Source organism: Zootoca vivipara, chromosome 7, assembly GCF_963506605.1.
Source record: "Zootoca vivipara chromosome 7, rZooViv1.1, whole genome shotgun sequence".
NCBI lineage: Eukaryota > Metazoa > Chordata > Lepidosauria > Squamata > Lacertidae > Zootoca > Zootoca vivipara.
Window position 1 is genome coordinate 81,636,302 of NC_083282.1, and position 16,457 is coordinate 81,652,758.

General features: G+C 43.4%; 1 protein-coding gene across 2 annotated transcripts; it reads right to left on the minus strand.

The window, feature by feature from the left end:
• Positions 1-842: 842 nt before the first annotated feature.
• AURKA (aurora kinase A) lies at positions 843-14,386 on the minus strand. Of its 2 annotated transcripts, none has more exons than XM_035123044.2 (9): positions 14,210-14,386; positions 13,450-13,509; positions 12,707-12,968; positions 10,702-10,780; positions 7,315-7,506; positions 6,029-6,167; positions 4,687-4,835; positions 3,168-3,342; positions 843-2,606 (listed from the first exon to the last, which is right to left on the minus strand). In XM_035123044.2, exons 2-9 carry the CDS (start codon positions 13,501-13,503, stop codon positions 2,415-2,417), a joined length of 1,242 nt encoding a protein of 413 aa, XP_034978935.2. In that variant the 5' UTR covers positions 13,504-13,509; positions 14,210-14,386; the 3' UTR covers positions 843-2,414. The 2 variants fall into 2 exon arrangements, with proteins under 2 accessions (XP_034978935.2, XP_034978934.2); XM_035123043.2 differs by having other exon boundaries at positions 14,131-14,386.
• Between the last annotated feature and the right edge of the window lie 2,071 nt (positions 14,387-16,457).

Consider the following 16,457-nt stretch of genomic DNA (forward strand, 5'->3'; position numbering starts at 1 on the left):
TCTTCAGGTGAGGTGACTGTTACCAATAATTGTATTTGATGAGATCGGTTTGTTTGTATTTGCATTGGGTACTTAATTTATCTTTCCCAGGTGTTCTCCCACTTGACAAAGTCTAAGATTCTATATTGCCATCACTAGTAATAGTCAATGGTAATAGACTGGACCTGATGGTCAGGGGCCCCTTTACTCGGGACCCAGTTGGCGCTGTGGGTTAAACCAGAGTCTAGGGCTTGCTGATCAGAAGGTTGGCGGTTCGAATTCCTGCAACGGGGTGAGCTCCCGTTGCTCGGTCCCAGCTCCTGCCCACCTAGCAGTTCGAAAGCACATCAAAGTGCAAGTAGATAAATAGGGACCGCTCCGGCGGGAAGGTAAACGGCGTTTCCATGCGCTGCTCTGGTTCGCCAGAAGCAGCTTTGTCATGCTGGCCACATGACCCGGAAGCTGTCTGCTGACAAATGCCGGCTCCCTCGGCCTATAGAGCGAGATGAGCGCCGCAACCCCAGTCGGACACGACTGGACCTGATGGTCAGGGGCCCCTTTACTAGTAATAGTCAATGGTAAATTTATCCTCCATCAATTTGTTACCCTTTTAACAGCCATTACATTTTATGGTAGCAAAATCCATGTGATTAATTCTGTGCTGCATGAGGAACTGCTTTTGTGTCCTGGATATACTGCTAATCTACAGGAGTTGAGAATTGAGAAGTCAGATTTGTTAGCAGGCCATTCTAGTGGACCCAAACACTACAGAAACCGACCAAGAATTGCCATAATCATTTGTTGTTTTCCAGGCCCATATGAAACAAACCAGACACAGGACCCACAAATGTTTCAACTCATATTTTATAGTAGCCTTACATCCTTGCACACAGCATTGTAGGAATGCCGCAGTGAAATATGAAACTTATTGCTAATGACAATTTTAAAAAATCAAATGCCTTTATTTCTGCCTCTTTAATATTTTAAAATTTAGGCTAAAAAGCAGTTAACAAGTTCATCCCCAAATTTAATTCCTTGCAGAAATTAATCCAAATCACTTCCAATTAGAGTGGTGCCTCAGGTTAAGAACTTAGTTCGTTCCAGAGGTCCACTCTTAACCTGAAATGGTTTTAACCTGAGACGTGCTTTTGCTAATGGGGCCTCCCGTTGTTGCTGCTGCGCCGCTGGCGCACGATTTCCATTCTTATCCTGGAGCAAAGTTCTTAACCTGGAGCAACCACTTCCTGGTTAGCGGAGTTTGTAACCCGAAGTGTCTAACCAAGGTACTACTGTAAATTTAAGTTTTGAAGCCATACACAAATAATCCAACAATAAGTTTAAGTTTTATTATTTACACCACTTAAATAAAGATGCTTAACCCTGTAGCTTTACAGAAGTCTCTCTTCCCTCTCTAATATAGTTTTAATAATCAAGAACACTAGTTCTGTCTTGATTTCTAAGACTAGTTCAACTAGTGTATTTATTCCACCTGGACATTTAAGCAGTACATTCTTCAAGGTACTGTTAAGTCAGGAATGGGGAAAATCTACCTTGCAGGCCCCATACTATTCCCAATTTGGCATGAGGCAAGTTTCCCCAAATGCCCACCTGCCCCACACCTCGTGTGATGTCAGATGTGGGATAGGTAGATACACAACTGGAATGACTTACAAGCAAGTTCCTATTGGAGAATGCCAGGTGTTTGACAGGTGGATCATTCCATGGGGCTGGGAACCAATAAGGATCTGGCCTGTTAGGCCAGAAAGGTTCCCCACCCTGGCATAGGCAGATGTGAAAAAATCCAGAACAGATTTAAGTATCAAAGGCAACTTCAAGTAAGGTATGCAGAATCAGTGTCAGATTGCATTTTATAATGGATCTTTGCTAGCCAGTAGGCATAGTTGTAATATTGGCAAATTTGGTACACCAATCAGAATGTGTGGGTGCTTAGAATGACCACTAAACCGACCATTTTGGTAGCAAAAATAAGTCTTGTTATTAAAAAAAATCTTTATTTAAAACTTTTAAATGCCTCACCTAAGGAAAAGAACAACTAAAGAATACAGTTACACTCAAAGACATATTTCATTCATTGCTTATGTGTTTCAAATGTTATCTTGTGAGGACTTGCTGCTTCATAAACTGCTTCATATTGCACAATAATCCATGGCTCAGTTTCATGATGCTATCAAAAAGGGGCCAAAAGTGAAATGCCAGCCATGAACATGAGACGATCCTCAACCAACTGTGCCTCAGAGTGACATGTGCAAAGAGGACTTCCAAGTAAGTTAGATATTGACAAACTGCTTTATAACCTGATTTGTAAGGTTCATGATCAGAGCTTACAATGTGATAAGCTCTGCCTTTTGAGTCCAACCAGCCTATATTGGGCTGGATTACCACATTGGAACTACTTTGTTCCTGGGAACTACATGCTATGACTGAATATTCTTAGCAGTGGTAGTTTCAGAAATTCTATGCTTGGGAGTTTTTGTAGAGCTTGCAATAATCCATGGATGTTTGAGCACCTCCTCCAGTGGCAGCCTGTGGAATGGATTATGCTTCAGCAGCTTTGAAATCAGATTCTGAGCACCCTCTGCTACAAATGGAGGAAATTTGTACTCTACCTTTAAACCAAAGAAATAGTCATCATTAGACATGTTGCTATGAAAGCATGCATTCAAGGTGCATGAATTATTAAGTATAACCATTAGACTCCCCCCCCTTCACTATACATTAGTAATCATGGTTTTTCTTTAGCCTTTTTGCTTAGCAGTCCCTTTCTGCGTCACTGTGGGTTCTATTTAACTAGAGTTCTCCCATACTTCAATTTTTGAACTAGCTCAGAGAAATTGTTCAAGCCTGTCTGTCCTAGGCTGCTTTTCCACGGTGGACTACAAGTGGGAAATGCAAATTGAGCAGGTAAGTGTGCCATAGGATTGCACCTCAAAGCTTGCAACTGAACCTGTTGGGGAGGACAACCTGGATTTACCAGAATACAAAAAGATACTAAGACAACACATTTAAAAAGCAGAAATTCTAGTTCTTTAATTGAAAACTCCTGAACTAAAGTCAATATTAGGCCCCAAACTTGGAAAGTACAAGTTCCATAACAGCTAGTTGAGAGTTAATTCCTATACCATGAAACGCTCAGATTCTAAATCAAGCAGCGTTATAATTCAACTTACCTTTGAAATGGCTCTGTATGTTTCCTGGTATGTGTCTGCCTCAAAAGGAGGCTTTCCTACTAGGAATTCGTAACACAAGACACCAAGACTCCATAGATCAACTTTTTCATCATGTGTTTTCCCTTCAATCATTTCAGGTGGTAAGTAGTCAAGGGTACCACACAAAGTCGACCTCCTAGAAAACAAAAATGATGCACAGACTAGCAACTGAAGGTTGGCACACACAACTATTAAGATATTTCCCCATGCACTCATCTAGATCTGCATTCATGATTTAACACTTTCTAAAGCACTTTGTCCATGAATAAAGCTTAGTATTAACACAGATGGGATTCCATCCAATAGCTAATTGCTCAAAATCACAACCTCTTACCTTTGTGACTTTTTTAAAAAAAAGACAATTTATTGAATTTTCCAATTAAACACATTTAAACAAAAACAAAACAATCACAAACACAACACATAATAAACACAAAAAAAATCTTCTAAGTATCTTATCAATTATTACAATTTTCTTTGCTCTGCTGAGCTTTGACTTCCCTCCATCCCCCCCCCCCCAATCGGTATTCTTGTCCATTCCTGTCTCACAGATTCTTTATTCCTTCTACCTAAAGTCAATTCGTAGGATTTATTTCAGTCCTGCAAGTGTCTTTAAACTTCTACAGTTCTTCTCCATATAGTCCACAAATTTACTCCAATCCTTTTGGAACTTTGACTCTCCCTGGTTTTGGATCCTGCTAGTCAGTCTTGCTAATTTTGCATAGTCCATCATTTTCGTCTGCCACTCTTCAATCGTCGGGTAACTCCTGGGTTTTCCTTTTTTGGGCTAACAAAGTCCTAGCCGCAGTTGTCGCATACATAAATAATACTTGATCTCCTTTCAGTATCTCTTCTCCTATAAGTCCTAATAGAAAAGCTTCTGGGTTTTTTGGGAAAAGTATATTTAAAAATCTTTTTCAGTTCATTATATATCATTTCCCAAAATCTTTTGATTTTTTCACATGTCCACCACATATGATAAACTTTTAATTCCTAAATAGCAGACTCCGGTGGAGAGTGCTGACAGAATCACAGCTAAAATGAGGCCACTAAGAAACAGGAATGTATTGGGATGCTTTAGGAACACTGAAGTTTGCAGAAACATTAACAAACCTTTAAACACACCAAGAGGGCAAAATACATGATGAGACTTGAGCATGTTCAGTAACCATGCAATATTGAATGTCAGTTGCACGGAAAAAAAGTAATCTGAGGTAAACGGGGTGGGTGGGGTTGAAATGTCCTGTTTCAGCTCGTTGCAGTAGTATACAGTATACTGGAAGATGGCATGACTGATGGTCAACCTGAACAAGAGCATCCCTTCTAGGGATATACTACAACACTTGCTTGATACCCTTGTAATTAATCTCAGGATTGTGGATCTGAGTCCCACATTGGCCGAAAGTTTCCTGCATTGTAGTGGGTAGGTCTAGATCATCCTCTGGTCCCTTCCAACTCTACAATTCTATCATTCCCTTACCTAGAGGATGGAGCATGCACAGACCATCCAAAGTCAGCGATCTTTAGCTCTCCATTTGATCCCAGCAGCAGGTTTTCAGGCTTTATGTCTCTATGAATTACTTTTTTCGAGTGGCAATATGATAACGCATCTGCCAGTTCAGTGATATACTGTAGAACAAATGAAGATTACAAATATAAGGAGTTCAATCTAAGCATTGTTCAAGCTATGCAAATGCCTAAAATGCATGGGTAAAATGGTAGAAAATGGTTCTCAGTGTATCAATAACATGCTGCATCATTGATGCAAACAAGTCCTTAATATGGGACAAAAACCTTTAGACACACCTAATTCAAGACTTTCTTTCCCACAGCCAAGTACTGTATGAAGAACTCAAAACATTGGACGCCAAGCTCCTGTCTGCATGGGGGGGGGAGGGGATGGTGGAGGCGGGCTGTGTTCCTCTCTCTCTTACCAGCCTTGGGAGAGAGGACGGGGGACTACGCACAGGGTGGGCACCGCTTTGCCGCGCTCCTGGTGCTGTTTGCCCCGTACTCCTGGCTGCATACCATAAGGTTGCGAATATAAGCCGCACTAACTTTTCAGTCGGAATTTGGGGGAAAAGTGACGCTTATATTCAGGCCAATACAATAATAGACACTCCTGCCCCAACCAATCTTGCTCCAACAACTCCATAGGCTTCATCTGCATGCACACCAAGCACTGTCCTGTATCATGCAACCTGCCATGTAGCCTTGCCAAAGACTGACACATATAAATGTCCTAATTGTTCCAGTGAAATTCCTCCCGTCCTATTTTGGGATATTCTTTACTGGAAAAGCCAACCTAGCAGTTCGAAAGCATGCCAAAAAGTGCAAGTAGATAAATAGGCACCGCTCCGGTGGGAAGGTAAATGGCGTTTCTGTGTGCTGCTCTGGTTTTGGGGTTCCGTTGCGCTAGAAGCGGCTTAGTCATGCTGGCCACATGACCCAGAAAAACTGTCTGCAGACAAACGCCAGCTCCCTCAGCCTGTAAAGTGAGATGAGTGCCGCAACCTAAGTCATCTGCGACTGGACTTAACTGTCTTGGGTCCTTTACCTTTACCTTTTTTACTGGAAAAGCTATGAACTTCTCAACTCCACAAAACTGAGGAAACATACCTTACTCTACCATTTATACTGATATTGTTTCCCACTTTTAGACCAGCAAAACAAAGCTGTTTAGTATAACCCTGGCTCAAGTCAGTGAAAGAAGAATCTACTCTATCATGCCCTTCTCTAAGGAAGAGTTTGGTCCTAAAAGTGCAGTTTTGGCTTCAAATGTACACAGTTCTGAAAAAAATATCCTCACAAGGTCAACATACATTAGCAGTCCGCTCCTCATCAAATTTAGTAAGCCTTTGGAGTTCTTTGTACACTTCTCCACGTGGTGCATATTCCAGGATTAGGTAGACTCTTGTTGCATCATGGAAGTAGCCATAAAGTCGGAGAATATTTGGATGCCTACAAGTAAGTATATGCATATTTAATAATGATGGCTTCATTTATAAATGAAGTGCACATAATTCTCCATGCCTCCCTAAATCTGCCTACAATTTACAAAATAAATAAAAGTATCATTTGATAAATTCTGTAACCACCACCAAGTTAGTTAGAGCAACTGTGGCTAGGAGTGTGCTTTACCAGCTTTGTCTGGTTTGCCAGCTATGGCCATTCTTGGATGAGGATAGTATGACCAGTGTGACCCAAGTGTTAGTAACTTTGATGCTGGATTACTGCAGTGTACTCTATGTGGGGCCACCACATAGAATGTGGCAGCCAGATTGATAATGGGGGCACACTGCAAATAAAATGTGACACCATTTTATAAAACATCTACACTGGGTGCCTATCTACTGAGCCAGGCTCAATATCCTTTTATTTACACAAACCTGAAGAACTTATATTCAGGATACCTTAGGGGCTGCCTAAATCCGAGCTTGATCACTGGAAGCAACGACAGGAGTGTCATTGGTTATTCCCCGAGTAGGATAAAGTTCATTTGACATCAGCATGAAATAGACCCTTTAGCGTCATCAGCCTAGTCCTATGGCAAATTCTGCCAACAGAGATTCAGCAGGCACCTGTTTCAACTTTTTAACATCTGCTTAAAACTTTTCTGTGCTGCCAGGCATATGCATGCAATTAAGAAAACGTCTTTCCATAATAGTTGATTGCCTCTAAATTTCTACTTGCTTTTATTACCGTGTTTCTCATATTATAAGACATGTCTTATATTTATTTTTTCCTCAAAAAAACACACTATGGCTTATTTTCAGGGGATGTCTTATATTTTTCCTCCTCCTCCTGCCATGGCCGGTATTGCTGCTGTGCCTATCACTATGTCTTATTTTCGGGGTATGGCTTATATTCCTTGAATGCTTAAAAATCCTGCTATGGCTTATTTTATGGGTATGTCTTAAAATATGAGAAACAGGGTATATATTCTTGTAAGATGGATTGATTTTTATAATATAGCATTTTGTGTGTATATCTCTGTGTGCGCGCACACACAACACAAACAAATGTGGAAAGCCTCTAAAAATAAAAATCTGCTAAAGATAGCAAACATATAAACCCATTCAAAATGGCCATTTAAAATCAATCTTACCGAAGATGAGACTGTATTTCTACTTCTCGCCGCAGTTGATGTTCAACACCTGCTTTTTCCAGCTGTGTTTTAAATAAGACCTTCAGAGCCAAGATGAATTTGCTCTCCTTTTCACGAGCCAGATATACATTTCCAAATTTTCCTTTTCCCAGAGGACGACCAATTTCAAAGTCATCAAGAGACCACTGTTTTCTATAAAACAAAGCTATTATTTAGGTTGCTGCAAGGTAATACAGCTGCCTCTCTGAAGTGAGAAGTTACTTTCATGCATATGGTCCTGTCCCCAAATAGTAAACTTGCTGGTAATTAGAAGGCATTCAGTAGCATAACATGCAAAAGTTTTTTTTTGTTTCCAGTATTTTTGCTTACCCCTGTATTGTGCAAGCACTTTGTTTGAGGAAGTATATTGACAAAGCCCACCTTCCTCATATTCAGATTACTGGTATACCACAATCTAAGCTTTACTAAGTCAGACCAAGGGCTTCTCTAGTCCAACATTCCTTTCCAACATAGGGTGATAATTTATTTACTTGAGTATTTCTAAACTACCAATTCTGGAAATGAATTCCACAAGTAACTTCATACAGTTTACTTCACACAATACACTATTGAAGAAGACTCAGAAACAGTCAGACGACTGGTTGCAATTCCATTTGGCTCTTATAACCCATGTTTTAAAACAACAGCATTCATTTTGCTTGTTGGTTCCAGGCTCAATTCAAGGTATTCACAATAGTACTTAAAACTCTAAACTAGTTAGGCCCCAAATATGTGAAAGATCACTTCTCTCCTTACAGATTCTCCCAGGTCTTAAGACTGGCAGAAAGAGCCCTCTTGGTAGCTTCATCATCCTCAAAAGTACATGGGTAGCTGCCTGGAAAAAGGCATTCTGTCACAGCCCTTAAGCTGTGGAACTCCCTCCCCACAAAGGTGCATCTGGCAGCTTTCTTATGCAGCTCTTGTTGGAACACACCTCTTTACCCCAGCATTTGCGATCTCTGGTTACAAACGCTTTGGGTTACAAACTCCGCTAACCCAAAGTAGTTACTCCGGGTTGCAAACCTTGCCCCAGGACGAGAATGGAAATCATGTGCCGGTGGCGTGGCAGGAGCGGAAGGCCCCATTAACGAAAGCTCACCTCAGGTTAAGAATGGACCTCCAGAAGGAGTTAAGTTTGTAACCCGAGGTACCACTGTAAATATTGTTTGGACCCACCCCATTCTTCTAATTTGTTTTAAACTAATTTCAATATTGTATTTTTAAATTGTTGTAACCTGCCCTACGTACTGGACAGGTAAGAAATCATATAAATTATAAATTAGGTATTACTACTATGAATTACTGTACACTTAAAGCCCCATCGTAGCTCTAGTGTTTATCTACCCACTTTTTACAGCATTCAAAGTTGTATGAGTCTTTGCCCATGTATCCCCAACTCAAGTCACTTTTTTAAAAAAACCAACAACTTCATTCACATCAGTGTGGCTTTATCTGTGACACTATACCCAGCTGACATTTTCATCAAGCTAGGCTCCATGACCAAGTTCCTCAAATCTTACCAGGTTCTGAGTGTGGTGCTGACAACATCAAGATTTCAGGTTAGATACCCATATGGGACAGCTGCATATTACTGCATTGCATGGGGTTAGACTAGATGACTCTCAGGATCCCTTCCAACCCCACAATTTTATGATTATTCAGAGTAGGTAGGTTTATTTTCTGTCCTTCAGGGCATAATGTGCAGTACTTAATGCTTCCTTATTATATGTAAGTAGCTGGCCCTGCCACGCGTTGCTGTGGCTCAGTCTGTTAAATGGAGACTCAAGAGTTCCCCTTCAGACTCCCCTCACCTTCAGAGTCCCCCTATTTTACGTGTGTTCTGTTTACGCAGGCACATCCCTGTGACTCCCCCCCACCCTGTGCCAATCCATGACAGATCCTGCCCCCCCCCCGGCTCATCCCTCTGATTCCCCCCTGTGTTTTGCAAAAATGCAGGGTTAGTCAGCATACATTTCCCCTTCTTTACTTAGTCTGGAATTCCTGCTAGTTCGAATTAGCATATTGGTTAATGTTGTTTCAGAATTCCAAGGTTTCTGAGACAGGACAGGACTTTTCTCATTTTCTCAACTGAAGTGTGGATTAATCATGCCTCCGTCTTCGATGATTATTCTGCATTCTGCCTATACTCTTTATTGTTGTTATTATTTCGGCTGCGTAGAGGCTACAGGGAAAGGGGTGAGCAGAAGTGAGAGAGAGCCCTCGATTCATCTCCTTCCTCTTCTCTATGTGTGCCATTTCCTAACTGGCATTCGAGGGTGGGTGTTTCTGAGGTTGCTGCCGCTGCCAAGCAAGAGCAAGCTGGCTTTCAGGGGTTTGCCTCCTGTAATTCTAGCTGAGCACAACCTGGGTTAAAAGTCGTGCAACTGTAGCCTGCTTGGCCAGGGTGTGCATGTGCAAAAGGGGGGTGGGATGGGCAGCTGGGGGAGAGCGGAGGAAAGAAAAGGCGAGAGTGTGGGGGAAAAGAAGAAGGGAGGATGCCGAGCCGGCCGCATTCCCTCTCCCGGGTAGCCCGCTTTGCAAACACTCCTCTCTCCCCCCACGTGCTCTTCTGCCACTGCCTGCCCTTTTTCCAACCCGAGCAGAGGGGGGGGGAGAGAGAGAGAGAAAGGGAGAGGGAGAGAGTCTGCCTCCCTCCAGGGCTGGCTGAGGGACATTTGTTGTTGCTGCTGCTGTGCAGCTGGCAATAAGGCACCAGGGCTGCCCGAGCGGAGGGAGGGTGAGAGAGCTGCTTCTGGGCAACGTGCGCGTGTGGGGCTGGCTGAGGGACATTTCCCCCTCGTGCCTTCCTCGCCTCCGGAGCAGGAGGGGGGAGAGAGAGTCTACCTCCCTCCGGGCGACGTGCCTGCGCGGGGCTGGCTGAGGGATGTTTCTCCCTCCATGTCTTCCTGGCTGCTGTTGTTTTGTGGTTGTTGTTGTTGTTTGCTTTACAGCCAGGAGAGCAAAAGCCGCTTATAGGCTGTGCGGGTCTTCCGCTTTGCCGCGCACAGCCTGTAAGCGGCTCTGGCTAGTGCCTTCGCTCCATAACACACACAGAGATTTCTCCTTACTCTTGAGGAGGAAAAAACTGTTATGGAGCTAAAATACGGTAATTCTTCTTTAAGGATATATTACCAAAATGTTGTACATTTGATCAACACATCCCATAATAATTATCTGAGAGACCATCAGTAAGACTGGGAAAAGGAAGCAAGCTTAGAAACCAATTTAGAGTAATATTTTTTAATCTTTTACTATGTGATTATAAGAGATTTGCCAAAAGCTGCAGAACAATACATTTGTATTTCATCTTCCTACAAAAAACAACAACATATGAAGTATATAACTTACTTTTTGGTCTCACTTTTTGGATTTGATACCCCTTTTGCCTCTTTCTTCTGATTTGATACACCTGGTTCAGTTTTCTTTCCTGCATGTAGAAAAATTCAATACTCTTAATAAGCTCAGACTTTATGAAGCGACACTGCTCTCTAGCAATTTGTGTTTTAAAATGTCCCTCTCAGAAGGTGAACTTCGTGCTTTATATCCAGCACACAAAATAAAAATCTATTTATCTTCACCTGAAAACCATGCAGACAGATCAATATTCTGAATATAAGCAGCTTGGGTAGCAATCCTCTGCTTACTTGCAACATATGTACCCACCCCGGAAGCTGGTGAAGCTCACACAAAAGCTCCTTCCAATCTGTTTCCAAGTCCTCCCACCTGCAAAACAAATGACTGCAGATGCTTTCTGCAGTATATCTAGGTCATTTACGCCATTGACTAAGTAACACTCCATGCCACCATCTCAATGAATTGGAGCCTAAGCTTCTACTGGAAAGTACCCCAAGACAGGGCCTTACCTAGGGGTGCCAGGCACCCGGGCGCCAAATTCTGAGGGGCGCAAGGTGCTTGCCACTGAAGCTGCCTAAGATAAGGGTGCTGGCAGCAAAGGTGGGTGGCGAGGCAACGCCGTTCAGCCTCCTGGGATTTAAGGTGGGGTGTGTGTGAGAGAAGTTAGTTTATTTGCAGCACGTTAAATATAGTGGTTCTTCTGGGACGGAGGAAGAAGGGTTTCACCAGAGACAGAGCCGAGGCATGGAAGGCAGGAGGCATCTGGAGGCACCTCCTGTGGCTGCGATGCAAGCATCTCTCTCCCTTCTTTCCCCTAAGGGACGGGTCAGTTTGGGGGTTAAACTAAATTTGGGGGCACTGGGCGAATCTTTGCACCCCGGTGGTGCATATGCTAAAGACTGCCCTGTCCCAAGATCAGGTTCCTATTCATATTACACTCCAGCTAATGACCACAAGGAGACATTCAACAATTTCTCGTTTCTCTGGAGCCACTTGAGTCCCTTGAAAATCTGCTCTGGAATGTTAAGGATCATGCCATGAATTGGCCTTCCCTGGATCAATTATACAAGTGAAATGGTTGTTTTTTATGAGACATCCACATATTAGCTGCCAGCTGGGCATTCTAGGAACTGAGAATAGGGCCCCAGTGCAAAATGTAATACAGGCAACCCTCGTTTTGGACAGGGGCTATGTTCCAGGTCATAGTGCATGTCGGCAGAGGGCACATAAGCCTACCCCACCCCCCATCACTCCCTCTTCCAGATTTGAAAACGGCCTGCATGTACACCAAACAGGAGTTGCCTGCACATATTACAATTGAATTCTTGTTTCCTATCAAAGAGACCTAAATTTCTAAGCTTAATTTAAGGTACTTGCCTTGATATTAATGCTTTACATGATTGGGGTCCCAAATACCTTCAAGAGCATCTATGTGCCAATTAGGACATGACAAGTTGCAAACAAAGCTCATCTTATATGGTGCCATTGCCTTTGGAAATGCAGGGAGCTGATGGTCTATAGAGGTGCATCAGGCAGTATCTCTTTACAGCTTTAGGTGCACACTGGAAGGCATACCCCTTTTTGACCTTTGACAGTTGAAATACCATCTGGTTTATTATGTATGTATGTATGTATGTATGTATGGCACATCATTTTGGGGCGAGACTGTTTTATTGCATTATATTATCTTTAAATGTAACCCACCTTGGGACCTTAAGGTGAAAGGCAGGTAACCAACATTAATCAGAATCTCAGCGTCATCCATGAACAGAAAAAATCCTTTTGTTCGGATACCTTGTTAGCATCCAAGCCTAAGTTGCTACTCGGATCATTATGCAAAGTGGTTTTTTTGCAGTAATTTGGTTTCTCTTATGAATTTATAAGGCCCTAAGCCACCAAACAACTTCTTGACTTTATAACCATTTACTATGAACTTTATACAGAATAGCAACCAGCACATTTGTTATAGAGGTGGGCACATTTGAACAGCACTATTTACCAGACACAGAGGGCTGCTGAGACGTGTCAGTGGCTTTACTTGGACCTAGACTCCTAGATGTTGGTTGAACAAGAAGTGTTGGATGATGCGGAGTTAACTGTTTGGGACGTTTTGCACTGGCAACAGGTTTCTGTGCCTGAGGCTGAATAGGCACCCGCTGAGCAACATTGAAAGCAGTCAGAATACGCTGCTGTTGGACTTCAATTCCAGGTGTCCGGTTCTGGGTCACAGGAACTCGTCTTGCACCATCCACAATAGCTGCCTGATTTAAAAAAAAAAACAGGAAATATAATCATAGCAGGCTAAGAGATCTCACATCCTAGTTTGTCTGAACTGATCAATGAGAAAAAACCATAGCTTCCCAAGGTGGAATCTAAACACATAAAAATGCTGTGAAAATGCTTTTTAAAAAAAAGTTTTGAAAAAGACATTGAATTTGGCATAGCTCACTCTTGCCATCTAGTGTCACATTTGTATATTGCACTTTACAACACATTTAAAACATTTTATTTGCAGCTGCATAGCCATATCCCAAGTTTGGACATAACAGTAAACTGCATTTATGCAAGCATTCATCTAGACTTGGCCTTAAATAGATGGGGAACATTACTCCATGTGTTAATTATTCACTCCAGCACTATATGTATAATGTCATCATCAGTATTGGTCACATACAGCAAGAACTGTAGCTCTGATTATCAAAGCCAAGATTTACAATGCTCAGTATCTGAATATCACTTTACCTTGCCATTATGAGCCGGATGAGCATTCATATTCTCTATACAAGCTGTGTCCATTATTGCCTGGAGAAAATGAAATTCAGTTATTCAACATGTGTAAAACCACTGGTCCTTTTAGCTAGGGATCATGGGAGTTGTAGGCCAAAATATCTGGAGGTCTGCAGTTTGGGAATGCCTGCTCTAACAACTCTTCAAAACTGCCTACAACCCATGCCACAGAACCTTGTTTCTTTGTTCTGATGAAACTCAAGCTCATAAAACATAACAAACAAAAATGGAAGATTACAGTTGATCCTTGGGGTACCTCCAAACCAGTGTGGTTTTTTTCAGGGGGAACTCATGGGTATGCAATATCGGCACTTTTTCTAGGGAAAAACATCACTGCTTCAAACTCTGGTTTTTAAGTATCTTGCACCCCCACCCCCCAAAAAACCTGGGAGCTGCATTTTACATCTCGCATAGCTACAATTCCCAGCGCCCTTAACAAACCAGTTCCCAGGAATCTTGGGGAAGGGAAAAAGATATGCTTTCAATGTATTCTATGCAGAAGAAACAGGGCTTTCTAGAAGTTTCCTTGGTGCTGGGCACCTATCCCACCCCAGAGCCATTCAAGCCATTTATGAGCTCACAATTTTTAACAAAAGCGCTACGGCTCTCTGGGATGCGCCTTCCCCCTTTACTCACGCGTGCCACAGCTCAAGGTCGTTACCACTTTCCTTAGCGACACCCCGAAACCAGACTCCGACGCAGGCAGGCCGATTACCTCACGATTCCTGCGCACTCCGAGGTCCAACAGCCTCCGGAGCTATTTGAATTCAAACCTTAGCCCACCTCCTCCGCAACGCTCTTTAAACCGCCGCCGCGCTCCTATTGGCGGAGCTCACCCAGTTGTCGACGTGACTACCGCTCCGCCCATTCGCGGGCTTCTAACTGTCGCCTTTGAAGGAGAGCGCTTTCCTCGCGGCTTGCGATCAATTTGCCCATGCGCAAAGGAAGGGCACTGAGCGGGGCGGGGTTTTGGAAGGCTGCTCTTTTCCTGCCGGTGTCTGTTGTTGTGAACCGTGAGCGAGCGAGAGAGAGAGGGCTAAGCAGGATACGCTCTCAGCGTAGCTCGCGAGCTCTCTTTTAGTAGGCGCGCGATACGCTGGTTGCTTAAACCCGTCGCACAGGGCTCTTTGCTCTTTTCCCTTGCGCATGTGGCGCATCCCCTCACCGCGCAGCCCCGACGGTGGCGAGGGCAAAAATCTCGTATTCGCCGCCTCATTACAGTGTGACGGACTCAGACTAAGACTGAGAATTGGGTCTATTCCTACCCCCAGTCTCTATATTTTGGGGCAGAAGCCCCCACTTTGAAAGACTTGAGTGGGGCGGCTCCTGTGAGGGCAGCTGCCAACACTGCAGGGCTGGTTTTTTATTACAATGAAACTCGCTTCAATGTCCAGAGGGAAACTGTGATCGTGGTCAGATGCCACGACATATTTTCAGGGGGAAACGTGACAGGCCAGCAGAAGTGCAGCTCTGCACCTTGGCAGCGAAGGGGAAAAACGGACAGTAGGGCCTGCCATTTTGCATGAGGCGTGACTCCCTAAAACCAAGCGTTTACCACGCCAAATTTGAAAGACCGTGAAATGAGCTAGCTTGCTGCAAACTGTCAGGAGCAGCGGGACTGCCCAGCCAAAGAGGGCCACAGCCTTCTGGTCCATTGGTGACCTCCAGTAAGTGGTAGCATTTGCCCACAAAGAATGCATGGGTCACATTCACAGCAATATTTTGTTTTGTTTTTGAAGAGATGCTGAGTGGTTGTTTTCTTCCAGGTGGAGGTCACCAGATTGTTTTTAAAACCTATGGGCCCAACAGGAATAGGCGGCACTGGGTGGGTGAAGACCAATGATTCTGGTATTCTTAGTTTTTCAGCCTGTGGCATCAAAAAAGTGTTTGTTTGACGACAAATTTGACCACATTTTATCAGAGCCGTGGTGGTCTATCAGTTCAGGTATCAGGCTGCTAAGTCAAAAAAGAGCAACTTGCCACGGGATGGACTTTCTGTTAACAAATGTGATACAGCATTGTACAGTACCAGACTAGATTTCCCATAATGCTCAGTTCTGTATGATGGGCATTGTGCCTCTCAAGCAGGCAGCTGTGGACAGATGTGAGTGTCCTCTGTCCATGTCTTTTGAAAAGCTACCATGACAGGATTATGAGACTGACCTTTGGGGACCAGGGCAGACATCAGATTAATGTGTGCTTCTCAGGTTGAAGGTCATCTTCATTTAACTTAATTCTTGACGACAAGTGAGAGGATTGAAGAGGTAGTTTGAAGGATATACAGTTGTGAGGAAGAATGACAAGTCGTCGTATCACGCCGCCATGTGATAGGCGACAGTTTCCATGGGGCATGAGTAACATGGCCTTGCCTACCAATGAACCACGACCAATGCGACTGTCATTTCTTGAAGCTGATGTGAGTAGAATTGTTCGATAAGATTGGGGGCATGAGGTATTTGGGCCTGTTGCAATGTAGACTGTCAAAGCAAACATGCCCAATGTCATTCTTCCTATCTTTTGTCACTGAACAGTGCCCATGTACTTATGCACCACTTGTCTAAGGTTGCAATCCACTGTACACTTATTTGACAGTAAACCCCCTTGAACTCAGTGGGACACCCTGAGTAAACATGCAACGGATCAGGCTGCACAATTGCAACTCTACTCAGTTTTAAAATAAGTCCTATTAAACTCAAGTGGGGTTTATCTCTGGGTAACTGCCTAGGAACTGATTGTGAGGTTACCAGGTAAATGCTTTATTTAAGAAAGGCATCCCCAAACTCAGCCCTTCATATGTTTTGGGACTATAATTCCCATCATCCCTGACCACTGGTCCTATTAGCTAGGGATAGTGGGAGTTGTAGTCCCAAAACATCTGAAGGGCTGAGTTTGGGGGCGCCTGATTTAAGAGGAGACCCCGTATTTCACTATCTGAGCTACATGGCATTCAATAGGAAGCTCAA